Below are 16,354 nucleotides of genomic sequence, written 5' to 3' on the forward strand. Positions count from 1 at the left end.
AATTCTCATTTCAATTAAATTCAGTCTAAATAGAACCTATCTGCAGATTTTGTGTCTTGAGTCGTGTGGTTTGCAAATAACAAAGGGTCATAGATTCATCCCCTCCAAAATCTTGCCTTGGGAGCCCAGACTCTAATTTTGTACCACTGAGATAATGTGCTTATTTTGAGTCTAGTTAATCTTAAATATCCCTTTCTCCTGAGGAACATAATAGCACCAAAGAGAGTTGACATCCTGGCTAGAAAATGCTACTCTAATTGATCCTATTTTTTCAAAGCAATCATCTAGCAGCAATTTTGAATGAGTTCCATGCTAAAATCAGGTTGGATGGTTTCCTAACAGCTTTTGGGAAACTGAGAACAGGGCTTTATTCAAGTCTATTATTCTTGGGAGGGAGAGGGAATCAGTAAATGAGAATTATATTAAAATGTTCCAGTAAATAGGGGTGCCTGCGTTTCTTAACAATGGATAAGTGTATACCACGCATGCCACATCGCATAAAAACCACCCACCCACCACCCAGAACACTAAACAAACTGAGGAGGAGAACAAAATGATCAGACCTGGAAACCCCTAATGAGCCAGTAAGATAACTTACTTTCACTGTTTGTACCCTGGACATTTTCTATAATGAAACCCGATAACCTCAAGTCAAACGGAGTTCACATCAAACCAAAGAAAAAGGATGAACAGAGCTTACCTGGGTATATTTAAAAATACTATACACTGGAACTTCAGTTCCTGAATCTTTGGAGTGAGATCTGTTCCATCACACTGCAACAATCAAAGTAGAAAAAGGGTTTTGAAGTAGTCACAAGTCTAATATATATATTATGTATTATGCATATATATAATATATAATATATATCCTGGTCTTCTCCTTGCCCTCAACTCGCTTAAGTGCATGCCTTATGACTGAAAATGCATTCTGATTAGAACTTTAGCAGACCCAGGGTTCAGAGCATGGTTTTGTTTTGGTATAAAAAACAAAGCTGCCATTTGACCAAAATAGTTTTTCTCTGGCTTCATAAGCAAAGGAACTGCCATCATTCTTAACCTTGGAATATTAGCTATTTTAACTTGTAGTATCAACCTTAAAAGATTTATGAACATTTAAAGGAATAAAAAGTTCAGGCAGTAGGGATCTCCACCAAAGTTATCCGGGATAGTTATTTGCTTTCTGAGATCAATTTTTATTTTGAAAACACCAAACATAATATTTTGAAAACTGTTTAAGAGGACTGTATATTGCAAGCTTTTAAAAAGACTATTATAAATCAGTGGTATCTCCATTAGGGATTTGCTCTTACACATTTAATGTCTTACAGACGTTGACTGGTCCTCTGAGATAAACTGCTTTCCTGGACCTGGACGTGACCCTGGGTGTCTCAAGGGCCTCAGTCTGGCCTGGCCTCAATACCTCTGTATGGAGCTTCCCTCACCGGTTAGCACTTCCCTTGAGCATCCTCTGACTAATCAAAGAAAAGGCTTTCATTTCCCTTTCTCATTTCCCACTGGAGAGCAAAGTAATGCATTCCCAAGCTTCCTGTGAATTTTTAAAGACTTCTTTAAAAAAAGTGTTCAGGCTAAGAACAGTGATTCTACTAGCTTTAGCATCTCATTGTTTTCCCAGCTCATCTTAATGCAGCCTAATTTTCATGGGCATGCTCCAAAAATTGTTTCCAAGAAATAATACAGCCCTAAATAAACAAATTATTTTAAAATGTTACGTAGAATCATATTCTAGATATTGATTGAAGGTGTTTTTACAATATCCTCAGACACTAAGAAAACATGCAGTCTCCAATGTAAGCACTTGGAATGAGATGATACATGACTATACCAAGGAAAATATCTTAAATTATCAAAATTGAGTGTTGTAACTAAAATTTTAAAAATAAAATACAAAGCAGTACTGTTTACCTTACAGAAAAAGAAACTGTAAAATTATTGTATTTAGAACAGAAATCTTTTTAAATTTTCTACTTTTTCTTCCTAGGAAACATGTCAGTGATTCTGGGAATTTATCAAATTATAAAAGAGTGCAATATACCATGAATCATGCTTCACAAAGTTTTCTTACATATTACTGCCTTTAAATTTTGTGTGTCTTTAGAACAGCACCCGGGTGGCTCAGATGGTTAAGCAACTGCCTCTGGCTCAGGTCATGATCTCAGGGTCCTGGGATGGAGCCCTGAGTCAGGCTCCCCGCTCAGCTGGGAGCCTGCTTCTCCCTCTGCCTCCTCCCCCCCTGCTCCTGCTCTTTCTCTCTCAAATAAATAAATAAATAAAATCTGGGAAAGAAAGAACAGCAGCTTTTAACCTTTCTCCTATTTCAAACACATGAAGGAAAATATCTGCACATAAAATACGTTCCTATACACAAGCTCACGTACTAATAAATAAAAAGAAGAAGAAGACATGGGAAGGAGAAAAAATAATGCTGTACAGAGGATTTTGTTATTGTCCTATGCTTTTCTGATGTAGTAGTCATACAAACTACACTTCTGTGAGAGATTACTACCTCCGAAATACTGACTTCACATTGCAGCAAAGATGAGATGGTCCGTTGTTACCTATACATTGCATCGCTCTAGCTAATCTACTATCCGTTCCATCTCTCACTCAAAAAACATACAGTGATGTCCTTGCAGAAATATCCTGTGTCCCTGCGTGACACATCACAATGGTCTGTAGTTGTGGTTTCAGAGACATGTCTTATGATGCCTGTTTTAAACGAGGAAAGCAAACTCTTCCGAAAGGTCACAGGATACCCCCAAAGTCATATACCTCATAAAGGTAGACCTAGGAATGAATCCTAAATATTTAGATTTGGTTTCTAATGTGGTTTTTTTTTTTTTTTTCTCATCTCACACACACACACACACAAGACAGGATTACACAAACCAATTCACCTGGAATCTTGCCTGTATTGACTGATACCAAGTCTTTCCTAGTTATCTGGCAGCCATTTTGGCCTCTTTGCATTTGGATTATTAGATATTTTGACTTGTAGTATCAACCTTTTTTTTTTATTATGTTATGTTAATCACCGTACATTACATCATTCGTTTTTGATGTAGTGTCCCATGATTCATTGTTGGCGTATAACACCCGGTGCTCCATGCAGAACGTGCCCTCTTTAATACCCATCACCAGGCTAACCCATCCTCCCATCCCCACCCCGTCTAGAACCCCCAGTTTGTTGCTCAGAGTCCATCGTCTCTCATGGTTCGTCTCCCCCTCTGATTTCCCCCCTTCATTCTTCCCCTCCTGCTATCATCTTTTTTTTTTATTATGTTATGTTAATCACCATACATTACATCATTAATTTTTGATGTAGTGTTCCATGATTCATTGTTGGCGTGTAACACCCAGTGCTCCATTCAATACGTGCCCTCCTCAATACCCATCACCAGGCTAACCCATCCCCCCACCCCCCTCCCCTCTCGAACCCTCAGTTTATTTCTCAGAGTCCATCGTCTCTCATGGTTCGTCTCCCCCTCTGATTTCCCCCCCTTCATTCTTCCCCTCCTGCTATCTTCTTCTTTTTTTTTTATTATGTTATGTTAATCACTGTACATTACATCATTAGTTTTAGATGTAGTGTTCCATGATTCATTGTTTGTGCATAACACCCAGTGCTCCATGCAGAACGTGCCCTTTTTAATACCCATCACCAGGCTAACCCATCCTCCCACCCCCTTCCCCTCTACAACCCTCAGTTTGTTTCTCGGAGTCCATAGTCTCTCCTGGGTATCAACCGTCTTTTAATCCCTGCTATATAGCCACCCATGAGTGAGATATTCATCACCAGGGGACTGCAAGATGCAGGAGGTAAGTGGTTAGGGAGTATACAGAGGTTAATTTCACTGCAGCTGATTTGAACAGTAAATGACATTCAATATGGCGTTGACCCCTGAGCAGGTGCCACCACCATTCCTCTCAATGTGAAACATACTGGAAAAGTAGGGCAAGTTTATTTTTGGTTGGGTTGCCAGCTGAAGAAACAGGGAGGTTGCTGTTATTTTAATAGGCATAATTTTATCAATAAAAGACCTTCATAGCTCAGGGGACCACTGTCTTTCTTGCCTCTGGCTTTAAGAAAGCAGTACGTGTACTTTCAAGAGTCTCTGTTACTAAAAGATGCTTGTTTTCACTGCAATTGTATGAGACCTGAACTACCTGAAAGCGATGCCAAGGGCTATTGACACCAGTAGTAATGGCCTCTGTCTCTTATTTCAACTGAGTCAGGAGATTGATGTCTTCCTAGGAAACATGTTTTTATTGTTCATTTGTTTTCTGAATTCATTAATCAGTTCTAGATTTTTGTGTGTGTGTGGAATCTTTAGGGTTTTCTATATATTCATTATGATGTTATCTGCAAATAGTGACAGTTTTACTACTTCTTCACCAATATAAATGCCTTATTTCTTTTTTTTTTGTCTGATTGATGCAGCTAGGACTTCCTGTACTATGTTGAATAAAAGTGATGAGAGTGGATATCCTTGTTTTGCTCCTGATCTTAGAGGAAAAGTTCTGTTTTCACCATTGAGTATGATGTTGGCTGTGGGTTTTTTTGTATATGGCCTTCATTATGTTGAGGTGTGTTCCCTCCAAGCCTACTTGTTGAGACTTTTTATCATAAATGACTGTTGTATACATGTGCTTTACTAATTGGTGAGTACACATTTTTCTTACTGAAGTATAATTCACATACAGTGTTATTAGTTTCAGATGTACAACATGATGATTCAATATCTCTACACATTACTCAGTGCTCATCCAGTGAAGTCATCATCTGTCTCCAAATACCATTTTATAATCTTACTGACTATATTCCCTATGCTGTACTTTTCATGTCAATGAAATTTTATTTATCTTATTTTTTATAATAATAAAGAATAAATTAATAATAATAAATAAATAATAAAATAAAATAAAATTTTATTTTATTTTTTAACTGGAAGTTTGTACCTCTTAGGCCCCTTTATTTCACCCATCTCCCCACCTACTTCCCCTCTGGCAACCACCTGTTCAATCTCTGTATTTAAGAGGCTTTTGTTTGTTGTTTTTTTTTATTGTTCATTTGTTTTCTTAAATTCTACATAGGACTGAAATCGTGTGGTTTCTGACTTATTTCAGTTAGCATTGTACTTTCTAGGTCCATCCATGTTGTTGCAAATGGCAAGATTTCATTCTTTTTAATGGCTGAGTAATATTCCATTGTGTGTATATATGTATGTATGTATACGCACACACGTACACGTACATACATATATATATATATACCCCATCTTCTTTATCCATTCATTTATCAATGCACACTCGGGTTGCTTTCATATCTTGGCTATTGTTAATAATGCTATAATAAACATAGTGCATATATCTTTTCAAATTAGAGTTTTTGTTTTCTTTGGGTAAGTATCCAGTAGAGGAATTACTGGATCATATAGTACTTTTATTTTTAAATTTTTGAGGAAGCTCCATACTGTTTTCCACAGTGGCTGTACCAATTTGGATTTCCACTAATAGTGTACAAGGATTCCTTTTTTTCCTACAAATCCTCGCCAATACTTGTTATTTCTTGTCTTTTTGATTCCAGTCATTTTGACAAGTGTGAGGTAATACCTCATTGTAGCTTTGATTTGCATTTCTCTGATGATTAGTGATGTTAAGCATCTTTTCACGTGGCTGTTGGCCATCTGTATATCTTCTTTGGGAAAAGTGTCTATTCAAGTCCTCTGCTCATTTTTCAATTGGATTTGTGTGTGTTGTGTAAATTCCTTACATATTTTGGATATTAACCCCTTATCAGATATATCACTTGCAAGTATCTTCTCCCATTCAGTAGGTTGCCTCTTTGTTTTGTTGATGGTTTCTTTCACTGTGTAAAAGCTTTTTATTTTGGTGTAGTCCCAGTAGTTTATTTTTGCTTTTGTTTCCTTTGCCTCAGGAGACATATCTAGAATGTTTCTATGGCCAATCTCAAAGAGATTACTGCCTATGTTTTCTTTTAGGAGTTTTATAGTTTCAGATCTCTTATTTAGGTCTTTAATCCATTTTGTGTTTATTTTTGTGTGTGGTGTAAGAAAGTGGTCTAGTCTCACTCTTTTGCACGTAGCTGTCCAGTTTCTCCAGCACAATTTGTTGAAGAGACGGTCCTGTCCCCATTGTATATTCTTGCCTCCTTTGTCATAAATTGACATATAAGCATGGCTTTATTTCTGGGCTCTCTATTCTGTTCCATGGATCTATGTGTCTATTTTTGTGCCAGTTTGATATTGTTTTGATTACTACAGCTTGGTAGCATATCTTAAAATATGGAATTGTGATAACCCCAGCTTTGTTCTGTTTTCAAAAAAAAAGATTTTATTTATTTGAGAGAGAGAGAGACAGAGGTGGAGAGAGAGAACATGAGCTGGGGAGGAGGGGCAAAGGGAGAGGGAGAAGCAGACTCCCCACTGAGCAGGGAGTCAGATGTGGGCTTAATTCCAGGACCCCCGGGATCATGACCTGAGCCGAAGGCAAATGCTTAACTGAATGAGCCACCCAGGTGCCCCTAGTTTTGTTCTTCTTTCTCAAGAAAGGCTATTTGGAGTTTTTTTGTGGTTCCACACAAATTTTAGTATTATTTGTTCTAGTTCTGTGAAAAATGCTTGGCATTTTGATAGGGATTGCATTAAATCCAAAGATTGCTTTGAGTAGTATGGACATTTTAACAATATTGGTCCTTCCAGTCCATGAGCATGGAATATCTTTCCATTTGTGCCATCTTCAATTTCTTTCATCAGTGTTTTACAGTTTTCAGAGTACAGGTCTTTCATTTCCTTAGGTGCAGTTGTAAATGGAATTGTTTTCCTAATTTCTTTCTGCTACTTCATTATTAATGTATAGAAACGCAATGGATTTCTGTGTATTAATTTTGTTTCCTGTGACTTTACTGAATTCATTAATCAGTTCTAGATTTTTGTGTGTGTGTGGAATCTTTAGGGTTTTCTATATATTCATTATGATGTTATCTGTAAATAGTGACAGTTTTACTACTTCTTCACCAATATAAATGCCTTATTTCTTTTTTTTTTGTCTGATTGCTGCAGCTAGGACTTCCTGTACTATGTTGAATAAAAGTGATGAGAGTGGATATCCTTGTTTTGCTCCTGATCTTAGAGGAAAAGTTCTGTTTTCACCATTGAGTATGATGTTGGCTGTGGGTTTTTTTGTATATGGCCTTCATTATGTTGAGGTGTGTTCCCTCCAAGCCTACTTGTTGAGACTTTTTATCATAAATGACTGTCGTACTTTATCAAATGCTTTTCCTACATCTGTGAGATGATCATGTGATTTTTTTCCTTTCTCTTGTTAATGTGATGTATCATGTTGATTGATTTGTGAATACTGAACCACTCTAGCATCCCTGGAATAAATCCCACATGACTGTGGTGAATATTTTTTTTAATGTATTATTGAGTTCAGTTTGCTAATATTTTGTTGAAGGTTTTTGCATCTATGTTCATCAGAGATAGGAGCCTGTAGTTTTCTTTTTTTGTGGTGTCTTTGTCTGGTTTTGGTATCAGAGTAATGCTGGTCTCATAGAATGAATTTAGAAGCTTTCCTTCCTCAACTATTTTTTGGAATAGTTTGAGAATAGTATTAACTCTTCTTTAAAAGTTTGGTAGAATTCACACCCTGAAGCCATCTGGTCCTGGACTTATGTTTGGCAGGAGTTAGATTACTGATTTAATTTCATTGCCAATAATTGGTCTGTTCAAATTTTCTCTCTCTTCCTAATTCAGTTTTAGAAGCTTATATGTTTCTAGGAAAGTATCCATTTCTTCTAGGTTGTCCAATTTGTTGGCATATAATTTTTCATAATATTCTCTTAAAATCCTTTGTATTTCTGTGGTATTGGTTATTATTCCTCCGCCTTCATTTCTGACTATTTATTGGAGTCAGAATTCTCTCTTTTTGTCTTGATGAGTCTGGCTAAGGGTTTACCAATTTTGTTTATCTTTTCAAAGAACCAGCTCTTGGTTTTATTGATCTTTTCTATTGCTTTTTAAGTCTCTATTTCATTTATTTCTGCTCTAATCTTTACTATTTCCTTCCTTCTATTGGCTTTGGGCTTTGTTGTTCTTTTTATAGCTCCTTTAAGTGTAAGGTTAGGTTGCTTGAGATTTTTCTTGGTTTTTTTTGAGATAGGCCTGGCCTCAATTGCTATAAACTTCCCTCTTAGAACTGCTTTTGCTGCATGGTGATTACAAATTTTAATTTGTATCCCTCTCCTGCTCCTCTATACACCCATGTATATTTTTCTGTATTTCTGTCTTCTCATGTATTTCTGTTGTTCTGTCCCCTCTCATCACATAATCTATTCTTTATCTATGCTATGATAAATTCAAGCATTTCTATATCACATTCCTTCTACATCATATATTTATTTTTTCTTTTTCTTTCTCCTTAGACTATTATGTACAATAGTCCTGTTTGCTCCTTTTAACTTGGTTGCTATAAGGAAGCATTTTAGGTCTTTCTTAATAACTAATGATACGCTATTTTATTTTTTAAAATATTTTATTTATTTATTTATTTATGAGCGAGAGAGAGAGAGAGAGAGAGCAGGCATGCACACAGAGGGGCGGAGTGGGAGGGAAAGGGGAAAGGGAGAGAATCCCAAGCAGATTCTGCCCTGGGCTCAGAGCCTGACTTGGAGCTCAATCTCATGACCCTGAGATCATGACCTGAGCAGAAACTAAAAGTCAGGTGCTTAACCAACTAAGCCACCCAGGTGCCCCTAAAGATACGCTATTTTAAAGTACAGCTCCTAGAGAAAAGGTAATATTCCCTCTCTCAGTGCGTGTCTAAAAACCTGGGATAGAAACTCAGGAAGAAATAGCACCAAAAACAAACAAACCATTCAGTGGTGAAGAAACCTGGCTAGCCTACAGAGTGAATCATCACAAAAAAATAAAATGAATGCATTTTTCTAAAATGGAGAGTCCTCAAGTAGCCTTGAAATAAAGATATTTGTTGGGTAAGCACCTATTTCTACATCAAGACCCAGCTCAACATCACTTCTTTGATGAAAGTTTCCCTGAACCCACCACAGTCAGTTTCCATTTCCCTCTTTGCGCCACCACCATACTGCATACATAGTCAACAATATTAACTACAGTGTTATGCAATGACTTACGTGCCCGTCTCTGCGATTCAACTGTGAGTTTCTTCAGGAGTGAAACTAGCTGTCCGTCCATCCCCAGCAACTAAGACAGTTGCCAACACAGGGCTATATTCTCAGAAATGTTGGCTGAATGAACTACATTAAATGATTTCTGGAATTAATGTAACCCACTGATTAATCTAAGTACATAAACTGGTATTTGGGGTATGTTTTTTGCAGCATGTATATTTATATTCAAATGAACTGAGTCAACATGTTCAATACTTACAACAACTTTAACATGTTTGGATAGATCTCTAGAACTTCTCTGTAGGAAATCAGAAAAAGCCGCCTATACCACAAAGAAATAAAGGAGAAAAACCAAACTTAATCACATGGTTATGCCAAATCCTTGCTTCCATATTATAAATAGTTCCTAATGCTTCTAAATTATTGAAAATATAAAGAAGTTCTTTTCTTGCTAAATGCAAAGCCAAATGCAGTGGCTGTCAAGCTGAAAACTCTCTTTGTTTTCAAACTATAACCTATAATAAAATTTAAGAACACAGTAGAAAAGTTAAAAAGTAGATAATTCCAAGGGTCAGTTGGAAGATTTATTCTGATGACCTTTCCTGACCTCCTACTTGACCATTGGGTGCTGATATCATCTTTAACTTGCCACTAAGAATGTCTTGCTTCACCCTCTCCCCTTTCATTTCAATTCTCTCTAACCGGTGGTCTAAATTTAAACTACATTTTTTTAAAATCAGTAATTTGGAGGCCTTTCCACACACCTCCCCCCCTTTCTGGCCATTCATCCCCAGGGATGTCCCTGAGGAGAAGGAAAAAAGACCTCCTTTATTCACATATATGCTTCCACGAGAAACTGCCCAGCCTCTGCCAATTTCTCCTCCAAACACTGATGCATATGTACTCCTGTACAAACCACATTCTTACCCAAGACTTTCCATACATCTTTCGGTCTGCCTAACTCCCTCATTCTCTAGACTGCCTTTGATGTTTCTCTTATCGCTCCTTGAATATCATCCCCTCCATACGATAGGAAGCCTTCAAGCTTTGAAGTTCAAAGACGATGAACACCAGCTCCCTTTCTACCAACTTAAATACATCTTAACTGTAAACCAAGGCATTAAACTGTAATCATACATAGAAATATTTAGAAACATCTGAGATGGATAATGATTTTTCATATAGTTAGTATCCTTATTACCAATGAGTAATTAGTATTTAATTAGTATTAAATAATACATAATTATAAAATAGAAGATATACTTACTCCTGCATAGAACATTTTATTTCGAAAACGACTGTTGAATTTCTCTGGATTTGCTTCTGTGAAAGGAAACAGGTAGTTTTGTTATGGAGACCTCATTAAAGGTAGTGACTTCCATTAACACTCTTCTTCTTCCCCCTCCCTCCCCACCCCACAGATCCAATAGAGTCAACAGCCTTATTATCATCTTTCCCTTAGTTACAGGCCAGTTGGTATAGTTGTCCAGGGCTACAAAAGTGTAGCCCCAAAATGGCAGCATCAGCATCAACTGGAAGTTTGTTAGAAATGCAAATTATTAGCTCTATTCCAGACCTGCTGAATTATAATGTTTAGGGGGTGGTGTCTAGGAATCATGATTTAACAAGCTCTCCAGGTGCTTAACATTAAAAGTTGAGACACTCTGGACTCTATTCAGAATAGAGGGCTGGCAGGGATCCAAGGCAAGGGTGACAGGACAAAGGAGGGTGATGAGGGGTGATTATCTGCTTTGACCTCCATCGGGCACATCTTCTATAAACTATGTGTGCAGCTTCCAAATGTAATTAAATACTGGAAATTTGGATCAAAATTAATAGAGAATTTGCTTTCACATTTTACCAAACCTCCTAACTACTATCTGTGCTTTTGTTTGTAACAGGCCTTGAAAAATTGATTTACTGGAGATACATAAATATACATATATGCAGGGGAACTGCTAAATGGATTCAGGGCATATGACAGCAAAGGCTGTGGGCGAAAAATGGTTTAATTTTGAGTATGGTCCTGTTTGTTACATAGGTTGAAGACCACAAAAAAGGTTAAACAAGAATCTGCATCAGAGAATGTTCACACAAATATAAGGGATTATAAAATCCCTAAGTGAAAAATTACTTCCTTACATTCTTCCTAATAGAATTCCAAGACATTCCAATGGGACCCACGGTCAATGTTTTGCCTTCTGCTATTTTATCCCATATGCTCATTAATCCCTTCTTAGGGCAAGGTCTCTCTTCAAATTGTTTCTCAACAGACAGCTGGCTGACTAGCTGAAACTGTTCAAGTCCTGGCCCTGTGTTTGAACGGCAAATCTCAACAATTGTCTAGATGAAGAAAAGTAGCACAGAGCTCCCTCACTAAGATGCCATAGAGTAAGAGCTGCACAATCTCAAGGAATAATCCTAGACCTAGGATCGTTAGATTATTTTCATGATTATTAGAATATAATATTAGCACATAACATGGAAACTGAGTGAAAGCTTGCAAACTTAAAAAAAAAAAAGTCGTATGTTGTAATTTGACTCTTGAGAGTTTTTACATATTTAAGTTTCTGTATCTCATACCTCTCCTTAAACATTCCCTCTATTCTATTGAATTAAGTACTCTGAACCCTAGAAACAAAATCAAACAAAAGTTAAAGGTTAATTTACAGGTTAGACTAAACAAAAAAAAGTGATAAAAGTGGTACTTAGTGCTCTGTCTCCCTGGTCCCCATTTGTGGACCCAGAATTCACCATTTTTACAGTATGGGCCTTTAGGATAAATTTGGCTGCTAAGTAACATTGTTTGTTTGTTTGTTTGTTTGTTTTTTAACCTTTCTTAACTCAAATTTGGCTGGGTACCATTTTCAGTTGCATTAACTCTTGCTTTATGGAACCAGAGGCAAAATTAGAATTTCTGTTGCCATGCAATTTATCATGGGTACATAATCCCTAATTTTAAAAGGAATGAAAGAAAGAAGGTCAGAGCTGGCTATCAAGCAAGTTATAATAAGAAAATGGAAAATGGCACCCACAGTTCTGGCATAGAACTTGTTCAGGGCACTAACATCTGCAGCTATCAAGTGAATCATACATCAACTATTAACATGTACTTTTTAGAACAGTACTTTATGGTTTGGAAAAGGTTCACATTCTTAAGGCGTTTTCCTATGAGCCTAAGCTTTGTTTTTTTGTTTTTTTTTCCCCTTTAAAGAAATAGTTTTCTCTCAAGAGATCGAAAATGTTTTGTAAGAACCAAAAGAGTAGAATAAAATTAATAAATAAACTGAGTTTTTGGTGATTTCACTGACACAGCTGATGAAAACAGTCACTTCAGATGTAATTTAACTAGATAAAATTCAATTAATATGTAAAACTAAACAAGTTAAGACACTAGCATTTAGAGAGGTGTCAGAAAGATAATGAGGTAGGAAAAGAGTCACACATATTCCTTAGCCCTGAAAATAGAAAAGATGGAGGTAAATTCTGTTATCTCTGCTGACAGTATAATGGTATTATACTCCTGACTCCCTGATTGAGCCTGTCTTGATGATTAAACACTTTTTCCATTTTAATATCTACCCTACTCCAAAAAGCCTCAGAAACAAAGGTTGGCTGGAGCTGAGAGAGATGTTGGGTAGTGTTAGAGCTTCCCTACTCCCTGCAGATGCCAGTCCCTAAGAAAGCAAGGGACAGTCTGCAAATAACAGTACTTAATCATTCCTTATTGGCTTTTAACGTGTTGAGTGGCTGAATATGTCTATGTGTATGTATAAGAACTGACAGGTCTTTGAGAAGGTCCAAGGAACGTGGTCCCCAACTATATCCAGAAAAGGGGGCTCACAGAATTGGGAAAGGACAGTAAGAAAGTTTAAGCATTCTTGTTCCTTAAGGAAGTTTTATCTGTTAATTGGTATGAGGTCAACTATGAAAGGCCATTCTCAAGAAATGCCAATAATACTCAAATTATCCCAAGATCCCAATAGTGGAAGCATCCATGACTTACTGCTACAGTTCCTCCATTGCCCATCTTCCTCTTCCACAAAGACAGGGTATAACCAAGTGAGATCTAAATGCTCACTGTGTATGTCTAGGCCATTAGCCTATTTATAATCTGATTGGACACCAACATTAATTGTATTTGTTTTCTATTCCTGAAAACGTGGCAGCTTAAAACATCCATTTGTTTTCTTATTCCCTAGGCCAGAATCTGGACTGGGCTCTCCTGAGTCCTCTACTTAGGGTCTTCCAAGGCCAAAATCAAGGTGTCAGCCTGCAGGTCTTCTCTGGGGGCTCTAAAAAGGATTCACTTTCACAGGTGCCTGGGTGGCTCAGTTGGTTAAGCTTCCAACTCTTGATTTCCTCTCAGGGTGTGATTTCAGGGTCGTGAGATCAAGCCCTGTAATGGGCTCCACACTCAGTGGGGTCTGCTTGAGATTCTCTCTCTTCCCCTCTTCCTCTGCCCTCTCCACTTGCACATGCTCTCTAAATAAATAAATAAATAAATAAATAAATAAATAAATAAATAAATAAATAAAATCTTTAAAAAAAAGGATTCACTTCAAAGTTTATTCAGATAGTTGGCAAAACCTATTTCCTTGCAATTGGAGAAGTGAAGTTCTTTTTCCTTGCTGGCTGTTGGCGACGGTTCATTCTCAACTTCTAGAGCCCTCCTGGAGTCCTTGGCTTGGGATCCCCTCCACTGTCAAAGCCAGCAGGGGCACATCAAATGTTTTTCACACTTCAAATCTATCTGACTCCCCTTCTGCCACATCTCTTTGACTTCCTATTTAACTTTCCACTTAAGCTTTGAAGGGCTCATGGTATCACATTGGGTCCACTCAGATAACCCAGAATTATCTTCCTGTATAAGGTCAGCTAATTACTGACCTCAATAACACTAAAAAAGTCTTTTTGCCATGTAAAATAACCTGACCAACAAGAATGATACCAATAGCAAAGGTCATAAAGGCCAAAATTCTACCTACCACTGCCCACCATCTGCCCTCTATGATTCACATCTTTCCCATATGAAAAACATTCATTCCTTCCAAGGTCCCCAAAGGTCTCATCCCCATTAGGGCATCAACTCAAAACCCAAAAATCTCACCTAAATCTTATTAACTCAAACTTCCCAAATCTCATCATCTAAATCACCTAAGTGATTTGGCTCTAGATATAATCCAGTTATGACGATAATAAGGTTCTGGATAACTTCCATTCCATTGATTTACTATATTAATCCTATTTTTATGTACAACACAATAACATCTGTGCCATCAGAATAGGATCCTAAACTCTACTTTTGTCTGTAATTGGTCTGGCATATTAGAGGAGATATTCATAAATACAAGTTCAAGTCTATGTTTATAAAAATCAATAAGCAATTTGAACTGCACAAAACTCACACTACATTCCTCTGCATTAGGTATGTACCTAATCTTAAGACTTCAGTTATATATACATAAACAATCCCAAAATCTATGCCTACACTAACAATGCCACCTTCAATTCAAATTGTATATATCCAAAAAAGTCTTGTCTTCCAACATCATCTCCCATTAAGGACAAGTAGTTTTACCAACATTATCCATTTTTCTAACACCGAAACTCTTTCATTATGTATTAATTGGTCATCCCATCTTTATCACAAGCTCATTTGTCCCTCTATACTTTGCTGTCTGAAATGCCCTCACCCATTTTACTTCTTTTCTACATATTTCACACTCCTCCTTTATCTCTCAGCTCCCTCTTACCCTTTCTGGAAAATTTCCCCTGATAAGATTTTCCCTGCCAAATTCCTGTATTATTTACTGCCTATACAACTAATCTTATCCCTACTATATATTCCTTTCTACTGTTACCTTTTACATTATATATGGGGCCTATCCTCTGATTACAGTCTCCATTACTGTAACTAACACTTATTGAGATAGCCATGGACTCGGCAAAGGGAATATAAGAAGATATGGTCTTTTGCCTGCATGAGTTTAGAGTGGAAGAGATAAATTTGAAAATGAAAGTATAACATCCTTTTGTATATGCCTATATCAGATGAAGTGAGAGTCACACATAAAGGGAATGATCAAAAGAGTTCCAGAGGCAAGATTCAACACTTGAATCTTGAATGAAGGGTAGGTGCCATGCAGAGGTTCAAAATGGAAAAAAAAGGTTATAGACAGAGAACCTTGGACAGTGAGAGTTTCTCAAATGTTTGAGTCTCAGTACCTAGATCTAAGACTGAGAGTGTGTGCTTTGCAGTGAGGGTGATGATGAAATTTAGCAAGCCATTGAAACGTCTTTTTAAAGAAATCTGTTCATTCTCCATATGAATCATGAAACATACATAATCCTTGAAAACATGCTGATCCGCATGTCTCTGTATATTCAGTGAAAATAGTAAATTTTAAATCAAATTTAAATACTGCCTCCTCTAGAATCATAATTGTATTTCCCTGACCTTGTAGCATAAGGTTCAACTCCTCTGAGTAAGTAATTTCAGTGAGGCAGTAAAATTTAAGCATCCAACCTCAGGCTAAATGTTTGAGGTGCTTAATATCCTTCATGTCCAAAAAAATGAGAATCTAATTCATATAGCTGGCAAAGTGAGACCTAACTTTGCCACCTGATAACCATAATCATTGTTAACATGGCTATACATTAATAGATGGGAATATTTTCAATCTACTTGCTCAAGCACTGTCATAATGCAATAATTATTAAAGTTCTGGGCAAGACTCCAGCTAAAAATTAAATCGCCAATTCTGTTACATCTCCAAATCCTGTTCCAAAAGACTGCACTTTCTGATATGCAAGGAACAGTTCAACCATGCATGGTTTAGCCACTTTAATAAGAAGAAAGCATCTCTATTTTCTAATCAAATGAACTAAACCTACTTTCTGATCAAATATAGAAACCCAAATTATTCAAATGTTTGCATTCTTTTTATACAAAGTCAATCAAAATGTTAAGACTATCTTTACTCCTCGCTTGATTTTCTACTGGTAATTCTAAAAGCATTTAAACAGTAATACCACCAATAAACTATCTCAAATGTTTTTAATTGTCCCCTCTATTTGATGGGCTATTTCACATCTATGCCAAAAATTGCTTCTGCAATTACATTTTTAAAGATTCTGCCTTAGTGAGATTTGTATTTATTA

The 16,354-nt window shown here is 36.8% G+C and overlaps 1 protein-coding gene across 1 annotated transcript in view; it reads right to left on the reverse strand.

Annotated features, from left to right (window-relative positions):
* The window catches only part of DGKI (diacylglycerol kinase iota), a 428,452-nt gene that overhangs the window by 157,746 nt on the left and 254,352 nt on the right, over window positions 1-16,354 (reverse strand). Inside the window, exons 16-18 of the mRNA XM_035021183.1 lie at window positions 10,458-10,513; window positions 9,450-9,512; window positions 701-774 (exon numbers count right to left, since the gene is read on the reverse strand). Coding sequence (XP_034877074.1) covers window positions 701-774; window positions 9,450-9,512; window positions 10,458-10,513 — 193 coding nt within the window. The remainder of the gene's footprint in view (window positions 1-700; window positions 775-9,449; window positions 9,513-10,457; window positions 10,514-16,354) is intronic.

Source organism: Mirounga leonina, unplaced genomic scaffold (genome assembly GCF_011800145.1).
Source record: "Mirounga leonina isolate KUSES-001 unplaced genomic scaffold, KU_Mleo_1.0 Mir_174, whole genome shotgun sequence".
NCBI classification, from domain to species: Eukaryota; Metazoa; Chordata; class Mammalia; order Carnivora; family Phocidae; genus Mirounga; species Mirounga leonina.